The sequence below is a fragment of the Lycium ferocissimum genome, chromosome 10, assembly GCF_029784015.1.
Source record: "Lycium ferocissimum isolate CSIRO_LF1 chromosome 10, AGI_CSIRO_Lferr_CH_V1, whole genome shotgun sequence".
NCBI lineage: Eukaryota > Viridiplantae > Streptophyta > Magnoliopsida > Solanales > Solanaceae > Lycium > Lycium ferocissimum.
In genome coordinates this window covers 23,759,191-23,774,477 of record NC_081351.1, presented here as the reverse complement: position 1 = coordinate 23,774,477, position 15,287 = coordinate 23,759,191, and the positions used below count along the sequence as shown (strand labels likewise).

The 15,287-nt window shown below is 33.1% G+C and overlaps 2 protein-coding genes across 4 annotated transcripts; one reads left to right on the top strand and one right to left on the bottom strand.

The window, feature by feature from the left end:
- The first annotated feature begins 1,335 nt into the window (after positions 1-1,335).
- LOC132035220 (putative clathrin assembly protein At1g25240) lies at positions 1,336-3,722 on the top strand. The gene has a single exon (XM_059425504.1). The coding sequence runs from the start codon at positions 1,573-1,575 to the stop codon at positions 2,752-2,754; it is 1,182 nt and encodes a 393-aa protein (XP_059281487.1). The 5' UTR covers positions 1,336-1,572; the 3' UTR covers positions 2,755-3,722.
- A 1,970-nt stretch (positions 3,723-5,692) lies between these two features.
- LOC132032892 (65-kDa microtubule-associated protein 6-like) lies at positions 5,693-13,555 on the bottom strand. Of its 3 annotated transcripts, none has more exons than XM_059422681.1 (12): positions 12,597-13,555; positions 10,907-11,110; positions 9,972-10,235; positions 9,430-9,645; positions 9,202-9,357; positions 8,056-8,215; positions 7,820-7,971; positions 7,569-7,674; positions 7,415-7,488; positions 7,267-7,341; positions 6,656-7,009; positions 5,693-6,084 (listed from the first exon to the last, which is right to left on the bottom strand). In XM_059422681.1, the coding sequence occupies exons 1-11, from the start codon at positions 12,711-12,713 to the stop codon at positions 6,674-6,676; spliced, it is 1,860 nt and encodes a 619-aa protein (XP_059278664.1). In that variant the 5' UTR covers positions 12,714-13,555; the 3' UTR covers positions 5,693-6,084; positions 6,656-6,673. The 3 variants fall into 3 exon arrangements, with proteins under 3 accessions (XP_059278664.1, XP_059278665.1, XP_059278666.1); XM_059422682.1 differs by having other exon boundaries at positions 7,569-7,656; positions 12,597-13,553; XM_059422683.1 differs by lacking the exon at positions 12,597-13,555 and adding an exon at positions 12,326-12,535.
- Positions 13,556-15,287: the final 1,732 nt, after the last annotated feature.

The window sequence follows — 15,287 nt, the reverse complement described above, 5'->3', positions numbered from 1 at the left end:
ATAAGGCATATTTAAATTTGATATGAGAAAGTCTTTAAATTATGATAAGAAATCATACTCTACGTCTACGGATAAAGTCATGTAACTAAAATCTTAATAGATACTGAATAAACACAAATATAATTTAAATTCATTTGTAGGCCAATAATTCAAACTAAAATTTGATAAATCATATTGAAAACAAAGTATAAGTAGTTCAAAATTATTATTTGAATTATAGCTAAAAACACTAAATAAAAAAATCAACTAAAAATATTATAGTAAACAAATGCGTACAAGAGGATAATAGGGATTCTGTGAGCATATTTATGATTTTGATTAATTTATAAAATAAATAAAGTAAATAATTAAATAATGCTAAAAACTATGGTTAAGAAGTTTGGAAATTGAACTAAGCTTATATAATGGGTTTGTTTTTCATAAGTATTGGACTAATTATTATAATCTGTTAAGGTGCTAAATATGCTAACATTCTCTCATGTAAACTTTACAATATTAGTATTTTAAAACAAGCTGATTCTTGAAATTATTCAATAAACCTGTATATTTATGATTACGTTTGTCAAGTGACAGCGCATCGCGTGGGTACATATACTAGTATAGATAAAGGAAAACCCTCTACAAACGAAGTTGCCCACTGGCCTGGTGGTTGAGCGCCCTAACTTTCATATTGGATGTCGTGTGTTCGAACTCACACAGCCTTATTTTTTCCATCAGGTTAGTAACTTTCTTTACTATAATTATTTTATTAAGTGCTTCAAGTTTTATTTTTATTTGTTCATCACAATAAATTCATTTCATTCTACTCTATGTAACAGTGAAATTATTTAGGGTTCATTTAAATTGATATTTATATTTATAATTCAGCTTAAATTTCAATGAAGCGATATTATCATAAGGGTTTTATTAATATTATTTGAGTTGTCTTTTTATAATATGATATCATTTTATTGATTTATTCAATTGCTCACTCCTTTTAATGGTGACACCTCTAATGAAAAATCCTACGTACGCCATTGCGAATCATGTCACATAAAATAGAACGAGCGGCTACGATTCAATGTACTACTAAATAACTAAAATTCTTTCTTACCGTGTCAACCCTCTCTTACGCGAACGCAAATGCATGTTTGTTTTGTTTAAAAACAATTACGAGTATTTTTTTTTTCTTGAAAAAATAGTTGACTTATTTACCAGAAAACAAAAAAAACCTCAAAAACAATTGTTCCAATACACAAGAGATACTTCATACAGAACAAATATCAAATACACAAAATTAGTAATTCTAACAAACTCACAAAATGGGATTCCTTTTATTTTATATACTTTTGGCCGGCTCGTTATGACTTATGCCATGTGTTTGAGTTTCCATTACTAGCCAACTCTCTCTTTCTTTCTTTCTTTTCTTTTTTTTTTTGTTTTGTTTTTTGTTTTTTTGTTTCCAATTCCTTAAACAAATGCCCATTTTTTTACTAGCAAATCAAAAACTTGAATATCAAGAATAAGAAAGAAAGAGGAAAAAATCAGGGCAAAACACAAAGCTTAGAAAAAAAACAACCCAAATATACAACAATGAGGCTATGGAGAAAAGCTTCCGGTTTACTCAAAGATCAAAATAGCATATGGCTAGCTAGCCTATCAAGACGAACATCATTTCGAAATCCAGAAATGGAAGCTGCCATAATCAAAGCCACAAGCCACGACGAATTTTCAATTGATATGAAAAACGTTGATCGTGTTTATAAGTGGTTACGTTTATCTCCTAGCCACCTAAAATCTCTCATATGGTCAATTTCGTTACGTATGGAAAAAACGAGGAGTTGGGTTGTTGCAATCAAAGGATTAATGCTCATGCATGGGGTGTATAGTTCAAAAATCCCCGCTATTCAAAGGATTGGAAGGTTACCATTCGATCTCTCGAATTTCAAAGATGGCCACTTGGATCCTTCCAAGATTTGGGGAATAAACGCGTTCATTCGTGCTTATTTCACCTATCTTGACCAAAAATCCTCCCTTCTTTTTATGAATTTGCAAGAAAGAAGGAACTTGCTAAACTTGGAACACGTCAACAACGACAACAACAATAATAATAATTATACTATTGTTGTTGGTGAAGGACGATATTCGATGATTCAAGATCTTGTCCTACTTCAAAAATTGCAATTTTTGCTCGATATGTTGCTCGAAACTAGGCCATTATGTGAAACAGCTGTTGTCCCTCTTGTTCTTGAAGCTATGGATTGTGTCATGATCGAAGTCTTCGACGTTTACAGCAGAATTTGCAACGGAATTGCTAGAATTCTGTTACGGATTTATTCTGCTGGAAAAGTCGAAGCTAGCATGGCACTTAGGATCGTGCAAAAAGCAACGATCCAAGGTGAAGAATTGTCATTTTATTTCGAGCTATGTCGAAGTATTGGGGTGAAAAATGCAATAGAGGGTCCAAGAATTGAGCAAATCCCTGATGAAGATATCAAAGAACTCGAAGAAATTATCAACGGGGTTTCTGAAAAAGACGCGCAATTGTGTAAAACCATTGTGGTGCATGAAAAAACTAGTGATCAAAATCTCGAAAAGCAGACGAAATTGAGGACAGTGATTACTGATGATTGGGAGAAATTTGATGAAGATTTGATGCAAAATGATGGAGTACTAATTAAAGTTGCACCAAATTCAATTAATCCTTTTGAAACTTGCACAAATAATGTACCTAGTAAACCTCAAGAGTTGCCAGATCTAATTAGCTTCTTATAGCAATGATGACTGTATGTGGAAACTTTCAGATGCATTGGTGACACAAATCTTAAGATATGGAAAAAGAGACAAAGGAAACATTATTTACATATTTGTATCACTATAGATATTAGTTAAAGGAATTCTTCTACATGTTTGAGTCATTTAAAAGCACTGCTACACACAAGAGCTTCGATTTTCACTTCTTTTGAGCCGAGGGTATCGGAAACAGCCTCTGTACTACCTCACAAAGGTAGGGTAAAATATGCGTACATCTTACCATGCATCCCCAGACCCCATTGTGAAATTACACCAAGTATATTGTTGTTGTTGTTATTGCTGCACACAAGAATTATGTTGGTGAAGACCCCTTGAGGTTGCTACAAGTTTTAATATGTAAGATTCATTTCAGAAGAAACAAATGGCAAGGTGGTCGAAGCTCTTGGAATTGAAAGAAATTTGGTGGATCACAAAATCTTAATGATCTTCTCTATCTAGTGAATAGGAAGTTCCTACCTTGCACCCACTCCTACGTATATGCTTCAACAGGAATTACCCCTGATAAAATGTCGGGATGGAGAGAACAATTAGGAATGACAAAGGAGAATGAACTATTGGCTTTCTCAAAATTAGGAAGACCTTTAGCCAATGGTACCTTGCAACGAATCAAGTCTATGCCGTGCAATAAAGACTTTCCTTATGGTTTAATTTACTAGTGGCGACGAAGTTCTTGATGCATGTTCTTGGTTATCATTGCATCATTGACGACCGCAGGTTGGTGCTTGTTGAGTTAAGCTACCAACAACACAAAATGTCCATAGGGAAGCGAAACAAGTGACATATAATTTAGCAAAATGTGGATGTAAATTTCTATGGGATAATATTATTATTCCTTTTTTTGTATTGAATACACTTGTGTAAGTGATCTCTTGGTATATGGTACCCAAGGAAAATCAACTCATGCACTACTATAATAATAATAATTATGAATGTGATAATTTTTTCCTTTTGAGCAAACAAGAAAAAGAAAAAAAAAAGGGTGGGGGTGGGGTGGGGCTTGTTTGGGTTGTTTTTATTCATATTCTAATTTCTACTTTGTCCTTTATATTATTCTAGTTTTTTATCTTTTTAAATAAATTGTGGTACTGTTAATTATGTATACCTCTGATCAAGACATATTACAGTTTGAGTTTCCACCAATAAACAAAAAGAAAAAGAAATAGAGAAGGTGATTTGGAAAACTGGAGGTTAACAAATACAAAAGTGTCAAAAACATTTGGGTCAAATATTGATTTGTACAATATAAGAAAGACAGATATTTGCTTTAATTCCAAACAATTTGGAGTCGATTATATAAATTCTCACTGACAATATTACTTCATGTTCGTGGCAATGTTTTCAAAGATTCATGGATTAGTAATGAAATGGTTTAATTTTCTTCAAATAGTGACTAATCATCGTGCATTATTCTCTATTTAAATTTTGCTTATGATTTAGGATAAATATATCCTGTCACATGTGCCCGCTTCTCAAGCATATCAATGTCCCGTGTGGCCACTCCTTAAGCATATCAATGCTAATATTACTTATTTTATTATCGAGTTTAAATTATATATACGGCCAATATAAATAATTTTTACATTATTTATACAACTTAAGTGGCTACTGTGGATAGTTACCCTTTCTTCCAGGTTGCCATGTTTAATCTAATAGTATAAAGAGTTATGTGTTATTGTAGGTCAACTTAATTTGATGACGTAAAGATTGTAAAAGTTAGAATAAAGATTGTAAGAAAGTTATGTCACACCGACATAACTGGTGAACAAGGCAAGTTTTGCTAATCCGACAAAATTTGTGAACAACTTAGCAAGATATGTAGAATGAAAATTGTACAAAAGTTATGTCCTGCCCAATATAACTTGTGAAAGCGTACCTTTTCATTCAAATGTGTAGTGCTTAGCTATTTTTGTATTAATTCTTAAATGTAGACAAAAGTGAAAAAACGAAACGCAAATGATCCTATTTATGCAAATCAACCTTATTACGATGTGTTTATTGGACATGTTCATATTGGTGAAGGGCTTGGGATAAGTGATAGCTTTTTCTCAAAACTTATTACTATGTGTTTATTGGACTTTAAGTGTAATTATACAATCATGATGTGTTTGTCGTCTAGCCAGGTAATTACTTGGTCATCACGAAATTGACTGTAATTAAGAGGAAGAAATTACATCATCCAATTCTCAAAAGGGATGTGAGAATTGCTGTAATTACACAAAGTAATAAAACTTACTAGTACTAGTAATTTAAATGAAAAATCAATTTCTTATGACATCTTGATTGTGTTGAGCTGGCCAAGAAAATAGAGGGTCAAGACAGCAAGAATATCCTTGAATGACGTTGGAAAAATTATCTTCCACAGCCTGGCTAACTTGTCTATTTGTACCTTACAAATCCATAGGTACGACCAAATATTTAATATGGGGGATCCACATGGCCCCATAGACTATAGCTACACTAAGGAGGTCACTCACATGTGAATTCAAGAATGGAAAATTCTCAAGCTAAGGTTTTTGTCTCTTTAAGGTGCCACATAGAACCATTAGATCCAAACAACATCCCCATGTTAAGCTCATGGTTACAATGTGATAATCTATGCATGCGAAAAACTTAATGCTCGCATCCGGGAAGGCTGCCTGTATCACACCCTTTTTGGGTGCGGCCCTTCCTGGGACTCTGCTTAAACGCAGAATGCTCCGAACATTCGGCTGCCCTTTCCTTAAAAAAATAATTTGGGAGAGATTAGGGAAGGGAAAAAGAGAAAGAGGAACATAAAAATTGAACACACGCCTGTTTGTGAGAGACTCCTACAGTACCACTAGACTCTAAGTCTTGGTGGTACATACTAACGTTAGGTTGCCGGGAACAAGCTCTTCTTGGGATCTAGCAAGCTATTCGATTTCATCCAGCTACAGAATTTATTTATTTTTGTCACGCAAACGAACATGAAGTTATTAATGTTACCAATACATGAAACAAGCTCTTCTTGGGATCTAGCATATGAAAATCCTACATTATTCAATCCAAAAAAACAAAGTATGGTGGAAACTGTATTGCAATATATATCTACAGATAAATGATAAAACAAGTAATCACATCCAAATGCATATTGGCCAGTGATCTTCTGGTACCTGCTAATCTTCATCCATCAACATGCACAAGGTGGTCCTCAAAAAGCTCTACTCGTTACACTAATGTACATCTCCTTCGGTATTCACAAGTTTTTTAGGTGTATTATCTCTGAATGTGACCTGGGAAATAGTTGCTACGGATGAATTGAGGGTCATCGCCCTGCAAAGCCAATTAGACTACTATAAGTGAAAGAAATATCAAGCTGAAACATGACACCTGAGTAAGGTGAAACAATAGTATTTGAAATTGAAGCAATCATATGCACTTTAAAGTAATAGGCAGAGCAAAATAAGAATAATAAGAGGACAATAAACGAATGACCGGATGGTTTTCACACCATCTATTTCAGATAATGATCCCCGGAAGCACTACTTAAAAAAATAGTAATTCGCGACGGACAAATTTTGCATCTGAACGGCAAAATTCGTCGTTATTCCTATTTGCGACGGATTATCAAAAAATTATGTTAGCTACAAGCAATTTAGTGACGAAGTGCGTAGCTAATTCTAATTTTTTTTCAGTGAACCAAAAATTGGAACTTTTATTCATGAGTTCTAAATAAAATATCACGAGAGGGTAGCGGGAAAAAGTGTTTTCAAGAAAGTGATTCTTTAACATCAAAATTTTAAAACTGAAAAGACACTGAATTATATTCCACAATATGATTGAGATTTGACAGGTTAACTCCGAAAGCGAAAATGGAATAAGACAAGAAGCAGGAAAGACATACTATATCCAATTTGTGATTTCAGCCTTGAGGTGGAGATTCTGGCTCAGGACCCGAAATAGAAGAGAATGACACGGTATCTTCTTTAGCCGTAGCCACGAAGTTGAGAGGGACAGTAGAGAGCCTTCTCATTTCCTTGAAATAACCATTATGCCGCACAGAGTTGGAACGCGGTGTTAAGAGCTCTGGAGTTGCAGAAGAAACTGAGTTCCTGTGCGGTGAGGGTGTCACAGATCCATTTCCATTGGTACGGTAACCATTTGCTTTCCTAAAGCTGCTGCTTCTTCTCGGGCTAGGTTTTGAGCCGTATACAGATTCCTTCTCTGCCAACAGCATATCGTGGAGTTTCTTCTGATCCTGGATAACAAGATAATACAGTCAAACCTCGCTATAACAGTCATCCGCTATGATAACATCTCACTATAACAACCATGTTTTGTTTGGAACTGATCTTTCATGTTATGTTATGTTATATTATACTCAAACATAATACTGATTGATTTACTCTCTATAACATTTCACAATTTAGCAACAGATTAGCGATGAAATGCGTAGCTAACTCCAGTTTTTTCTGGTAATGAATATTGATTTATAGATGAGAATATTTGACTTACCCGAGCCCGTTTCTTTGCATCTTCTTTCTGCTGTCTAACCAATTTGTAATCCTCCAATATTGACACCAATCTCACCTACAAGTAGAGTTCAGTTCATTTGAAAAGCAGCACAAACAAAAAAGATAACTCTAGGCGGAGGAGAACTTACCCCATCATAAATAAACAACTTTTGTTTCTCATCTTCCCAAGCTAGTGTCTTGTTAATCAAAGTGTTAACCATGACTGAAAAAAATGCGGTTGATTTCAGTTTTTTTACGGACTACAGAGATAAAACGACAATAAAAAAAAGCCAGAATATGTACCTGGAATCTTAGTCACTTTAATTCTAGCTTGTTCAGCCCGCTTTAAGTTAATGTGAGCACCTCTTCCACCACTGTAACGTTTATAATCCTGATAACAGGAAAAGCGCTACTTAAACATTGGACAAAGTAAATCTATAATTAACACACACATCATAAGGAAAACTAGAGTAACTGGATTAATCAGTACAGTAGAAGATGGAGTTCTATGATAAGCTATGTCATTGGTCTACAGGAATTCATTTGATTTATACCTGGTTATAATCTTCAAGCCAGTTTTCGTCCTCACAAGCAGAAAGCCACCAGTCTATTCTATCCATTATATCTTTTCGACTTAAAGCTTCATCCTTTGCTTTGCTTATTTGTGCTTCAATATTTGCCAGGAGTTCACAGGGGTCCACGAGACCTTCAAAATGAAGATTGGACTCAGTTCTGTATGCGGACGTCTTAGAGGAATACAGATTTGTGTAACCAAGATTTGATGTCATACCAGAGTCTATCATTGCACTAGATTTATCGGCTGAAGTACTTGGATCAGGTTCAATATGGTTTCTGTAGCATATGTCCTCCAGCTCAATCCTCCTTTTTATGACCAATTCTTTCATCCTGCTTGCTTTCAAGTTGGTTAGCCTCTCAACTTCTGTCGATACCTATCAAAATCAATACAATGTCAGACAAAACCAAAACTTCTCTACAGCGTGAGAAATTGTCCACTACAAGTAGTCACTACGATCAGCCATTTAGCATGTATGGATAATATTCAGTGACAGATCAATGGTTGCAATTGTGGGAAATCAATCCAATGCATTAGTACATTAACTCTATGCTTCATCAGTTTCATTAGAATCCTATTATGAGGTATACTACTGCCTTTATGCAAAATTAATTAATGATTTACCTTATTATCAGTGTCGAGTCAGTTAAGGGAAATCACAACGAGAAGTTGTGAGAACAGAAGGTCTAGCACTACATTGTTTCCATTGTGCGGCGCTATGAAAGAGAAAAAGAATTCTTCCTCGCTAGCCTTTTCGCCTCTTCTCTTCCGAGCCTTTTTGTTAAACCAGTTTCTTCACTCTTTTGAATGAATTACAGATAGTAAAGCAATCTGGTGGAAGGGGTCCATAGACAAAAAATTGGCTTCTTTTTCTTTTTTCATTTAGTTTTAGAATAGAGAAAGAGTAGAAACTAAGGGTACGCTCTATAGAAGATTTGCTCGGAGCTTTATTTTTTTTCCTTGGTTTCCTGGTATCTTGAAACTAGCTAGAACTGAATGTGGAAAGTATGAAAAACATCTCGTAATATATTTAACCAGGAAATAGATTATGCTCCTGCAGAAGTAGCTGCTCGTTACGGGATCTCAGGTGTCGAAGTGTAGTAAAAAAAAAAAAAAAAAAAAAGGGACGTGCTATATCTGAAACGTATGAAATATAGTAAATATCGTAGGTCGGGATATGGATCAAATTATAAATATTCCTTTTTAGGTGGTCTATGCGCAGCTGCTCAATCAATTAGTTATGAAATATCATTAGCTTTATGCATGATATCAATATCTCAACATGTGATTCGGTGAGACCTAAAGTTTCTCCAAATTCTTTGCAAGGCAGAAAGTTTGAAAAGATTGTAAATGCTCACAAACCTGTTGAATAACCTCCAACGAAAGAGCACCTGGTTCTGTAACCTCTGCCTCAGAAAGACAAAGAACGGAAGTGATCCTCGATAACTTACTCTTTTCTTCTCTGGTTGTATCCATCAAGGTCCAAAGCTCAAACAACAATCCAGCAACATCTTTTAGCTGCATCAGTGATTATATTAAAATTGGAAAAGAAAAAAAGCTAAGAGAAGAGAGAAGTAAAGTAAGCAATACCTTCTGATATCGAACTTTTCTTTCCGTCTTCAGTCTGATGATGGCCTGTTCTAGATTTTCCAATGCACTGGCGCTAATGTTAGTGGATTGTCCCAAGCTTGTTTCGTGCAAGCTCGGATGCACATCACTCACAGTTTTTCCAAAATCCAGACCTAGCACACCACACAAAGAGTGAACCTCATTTACACAGTCCAAAACTTTTTGGATCCGCTCAGCCTGCAAGCATAAAAAATGAGATAATTACAGTCCAATGCCTTTCAGTGATCTAATTAATAGAATAGCCAGCAAATGTATAGGTTATGTATATTAAGTATAAATATACATATAATAAACAGATAGTATACATAAATATACATATAATATACATAACCCGTGTATATGCTTTGTATATTTTGGCTACCGCCCGTAATTAATTTCGGCCAACGAGCCAAAAATGAAAAAATCCCAAAAACGTATACTCAACATAACCAAAAGTACAACATTCATGATGGTTAAGCACGAGGTGTTGTTCCTTGTTAAAATGCAAGTCAATCCATGCATACCTTTTCCTTTTGAAGAGCACGAAGATGAGATTGGTATTCGGAGAGGTTTCTCAGCGATAAGTCGTGATTTTCGTGATTTAAGGAACTCATAGCATTGATGATATTAGAATACTCGGAAATCTCACTACTTATCTTGTCGATTTGTGCCTTTACATCTGCAAACTGCTTAACTCTTTCATCTTTCTTAACTCTTAAATCATCTATAAGTGGTGTAACTAGTGCCAGTTGCTCCTTCAATGACGCTGACTTCTTCTCTGGCTTTATCTGTTGAGTTGAGAAAGCACGGTTTTGAAACATTAGCATACGAATGATGTTTGCTTGACTTTTAAAGTATCAAAATGGACCTATCAATAAGAAAAAATTTCAAAAGGATTTGATAATTAATATTAGGCTTAATACATTGATAGCCCCTTAAACTTGAGAGTAAATTTCATTTTGATATTCGAATTACGACTTATTCCAATTGAGCACCTGAACACGTGATAAAAGCGTTCCTATTAGACATTTTCCATTCAAATTTTAGAAAATATTTTGCGCGTGTTCTCAAGCGCCTATTAGGTAGTTAACCACATAAAATATATCATCTCCTTTAATTACACACATTAAAGGTGAACACTTTATCATGTGTTCAGGTGCTCAATTGGAACAATAGTAGTTCGAGTGTCTAAATGAAATTTACTGGTTGATGTATTAAGCCTTAATATTAGTTACATCTAAGTATTTAACCATATAGGAAGGGGAACAAAAAAGAGGAAAACTAACATTTGTAGAAGTTCATATATCAACCTTCAACCTATTCAAGACTTTTAGCACATCCCTTTATCTTAAAGAGAAAGCAGCACTAATAGATTAAGGGAACAGAAAATTGTAAACACAAAAGTGGGTAATCTTCTATAATTTTTCCAACACAAGGAGAACTGGAGAAGAGTTCTTACCAGTGAATTAATATTGAGTTCACCAAGAGCAGCCATTAACGTTGCAACCTCGGCTTCTTTGGTAGCAACAGATTGATAAAGACATGATTTTCTATTGGAAGCTTCTTCAACTTTTCTTCGGTATACTTCCAAACAATCCCTCTCCAGCTCCGACAACATACGGTTTTTATCAGCTTCAGTCTCTCCAATGTCCTTCCATATTTGCTGAACATCACATAAATACAGTCAAATAAAGGTTGTATATTCCTAGTTCTAACTTGATTCACTGAATTCATTTTCTCCCATATAAAGGGAAAGAAAACTACTAGTATCAAATTTAGCAAACATTTTAGGAACTCCATGATTTTGCCCTTTTAACTCCTTGCTCAATAAACAAGGAAAAAGTTGGACATGATTACATGAATATTCAGTATTCACCAGCACGACTAATTGATGAGAAAATCAAACTAAGACACTGACAGAAGCACAAGAATTTAGCAATTGAAGATTCTAACTACAATCAATCAACTATAGCTCGGCGTTGAATTAGTTAGGATTATTCATATGACAGAAAATTTAGACAACATCTGAGATGATCGACTAAACCAACGATAAGGTACACAAGAATTCGAAGCCAATGAAAGCATTAATTATTCCCATCAGAACTCTTCTAGTCCCTCTCATCAGCCGAGTAGCAAAAGGAATGAACTTTATTCTTCCTTTATGCATATGTACAAAGAATCGAACTTTATTATTCTTCATCATTCTCTGGAGGCTAAGGTATATGTCCTCCTCCGTGTACTAATCCTTTTTGATAACTCACAAGTCGGGGTCATGGCCTAACCTCCACCAAGGTGGAATCTTTTATTAAAAAAGAAAAAACTACATGATTTTCAACTTACCTAAAATAATGCAAAAAGGGAATGAACTATTCCAGCTCAATTGAGCTATCATGATAGTAAGAACACTCATGCCAATGGCCAAACCATTAACAGACCATTCAAAGCAAAAAAGTGATTAATTATGTTCAAGTCCCACTACTCTACAGCCAAAGTAGCAAAATCCATCTCAATTAAATACACTTTTTCAAGACGCATAAATTTGTCCAAATTTATGAAAATTAAAGCAATAAATTTTTAAATAACTGCAAAAGGGAACTATCCAACTCAATTGAGCTACCATGATAATGAGAATACTCATGCCAACTGCCAAACCATTAATAGACCACTCAAGGCAACAAGTGATCATGTAGTTAAGCAAAAAATATGTCTATATTATGAAAATTTAAGCAAGAAACTTTGGAATATCAAGAAATAAAAATTCAAGAATCATTAATAAGGTTCCTGTAAACAGAACATTCCCTCAATAAATACCCAAACATAAGCAATAAATTTTGAAAATAGTGCAAAGGGGAACTATATTCCAACTCAATTGAGCTACCATGATAGTGATAATACTCATGCCAACTGCCAAATCATTAAAACCCCACTCAAGGCAAATAAGTGATCATGTAGATAAGCAAGCAACTTGTCCAAATCTATGACAATTTAAGCAAGAAACTTTGGATTATCAAGAAATAAAAATTCAAGAATCATTAATAAGGTTCCTATAAACAGAACATTCCCTCAATAAATACCCAAATTTCCCTATGAAAGAACAAGAATGAAAGTTTCCTTAAAGCAGTAAAATCAAAAGAAAAAAAGGGAAATACCTCTAGTTCTTTAAGTAAAGTTTGGCAAGTGGAACTGATATGGACACTGCAACATGGACTTGCAAATTCCATCATACCTTCTGGTAATGAATGATAATATTCCCCTTTCTTTCTCATTCACAAAGCACAAAAAAAGCTAAATATGAACAGAAGAATATAAAGCCAAACTGGAAAAAAGTACTTTTATCCTCAAGTCTTTTCAATCAACAGAAAAAGGGACTAATGATAGTACAATTCTTTTTTTTTTTTGAAAAAAAAAAAAAAAAAAAAAAAGAACAAACTTCTAGATAAACCAATTCATAGTACTTCTTATGGTAACAGAACAAGTCACTATCAACCCAAAAAGACACATATACTTAAAAGATAAAAATCTTTAAAAGAATGTTTCCTTTCTTATACTAATACTAAATCATATGATTTTTGATCAGCAAAATAGAAAGCCACAATACAATTGTTTTTTAAGAAAATAAAACAAACTTTAAGATAAAACCATTCATATAATTATTTTTGTATGGTAACAGAATGAATCATTATCAACCCAAAAAGAGACAATTACTTAAAACGTAAAGAATATACACGTAAAGGGAACGTATTACAAACCCCAAAATATTTATTTTTTTAAAAGAATGTTTCCTTTATGATATTTGAACTGTGAAGGTTCCTCAAATTAGGTAATAACCACCAAGCCAACAACTATATAAAAAAGACAAATATAAACTTTGCTTTCCTTAGTAACTTCGTTTCTTGGTTCTTTTTTGTGCTGTTTACTTTAGGATAAAACAAAGAAAATGGAAGTTAGGTACAGAAAAAGAAGACAACAATAACAACTGAGTACTTCTAAAAGAATTTACTAACAAATGAAGAATTAATTGGGAAAGATATGTTGCTCTTTGAGCTGATTTTAGCTCAGTTTTTTATGTTGGTTGGTTCACTTTTTTTTCTATCTGTGGAACAAGAAGAAGTGAGAAGAGATGCTTCAACTGCTGGACAATCCAGCTTTGAAAATGGAAATATATATCTCAATTTTATATATTTTTAGTTTATCAAATAATATTCTTCCTGTTTCAATTTATAGGACATTTCTCAGTTTTCGAGTAACAACAACATATTCAGTGTAATTTCATAGGTGGAGTCTAGGGAGGGTGGAGTGTACGCAAATCTTACTCATACTTCGTAGATGTTGTTTCCGATAGACCCTCGATTTAGGTAAAAAGCAATTTAAAAAAGTGAATACATAAAAGAAAGCAACAACAATGCAAAATGGGAACCAGTTCACAGCAATTTTGAAGAAAGATTATTAACACCAACTAAATAATGTGATACCAGAGCACATGCAAACTATGTAAATTTTTATTAATATTTTAAAGTACATATTTTCATCAAATTAACTTTCGAGAAGCGAATAGGAGAAAGTATTTTATGTTTTTATTTAAAAATAATTTAATTTTTTCGAATAGAAGGAAGTATTCTATGTTTTTTATTTAAAAATAATTTAATTTGACCTTTGAATTGCTTTATACTTATATAAATGTTTGTAACTTATTTTAAATTATAATCTTCTTTTAAAAAATTCTTTTTTAAAGTTTTGTGTCCAATCAAACATAGTTTTTGACTCATTAAAGTGATGGATAATTCTGAAAAAAAAAAAATTAATACTATATTTTTTGCCTTTGAAAAATTCATTTATTATGGACATTAAAAAAATATCAGAAATTCATTTATATTGAAACAGAAAGAGTACTGAGTAATTCCAATTATTATCAATGATTAGAATACGAAGTAGATCATCATATCATTAAAGAATGATTGGTCTGTTTCAAGCTTATTCATATTTTTAATACTACTATTTTCTTCTCTCAAGCCAATGATATAAACCATGTGATATGTGAATAGATATATTCCAATTTCCAACATGAAAATGCAGCGTGAGCTTCACGTGCGAACAAGCGCGTGGTTTAGAAGGTTCCAGCAGTGACGCCAGCTGTTAAGAATTGTACACTAAGACCAAAAGATTTTTTTAAAAATGTACTTAAATTATTGAAAATAAATTATCATTTATTTGTTTTTGGTATAAAAATATTTTTTTTCCTGTTAGAATATATGTATTTTTGTGTTAAAAAGTAAAACGGAGGATTTAATACTCTATTTTCACTACTAAAAAAATAAGAATTAGCGATTGACAAAAGCTAAACAACAAAATATGTTGCTAATTCTATTTAGCGATGGAGATTATCAAAAGAAATTTGATAGGTGCAAACAATTTAGCGACGGATTAGAGACAAAGTTCGTAAATAATTCAAATTCTTTTTGTAGTGTTTCAATAATTCAGGGTATTTCCCTTCTCTGTATAATAAAAGTGGATGAGAAATATTACAATGATGACTGAAAAATAAATTTGATAGAAAAAATTTAAAATTTTTGGCAATCTGTCGCAATTTATGCGGCATACTTTATTTTTTAATTTATCTTTAAAAGAATGTCATGATCATTCTATATTTGAAATAATTTAATTTAAAATGCTCATTTTAATATAAACGCATGGATATTTATAATCACTAAAATATCTAAGATTTATTTTATACCACAAGTTTTAAAAGTTTTTTTTTTTTAATAGAAAAGAAACCAATGTTCTTTTCAAACTCTTTCGCCTTATGGTTATCGTAAAATATCGGTTAAGCTTTGATTCCTACA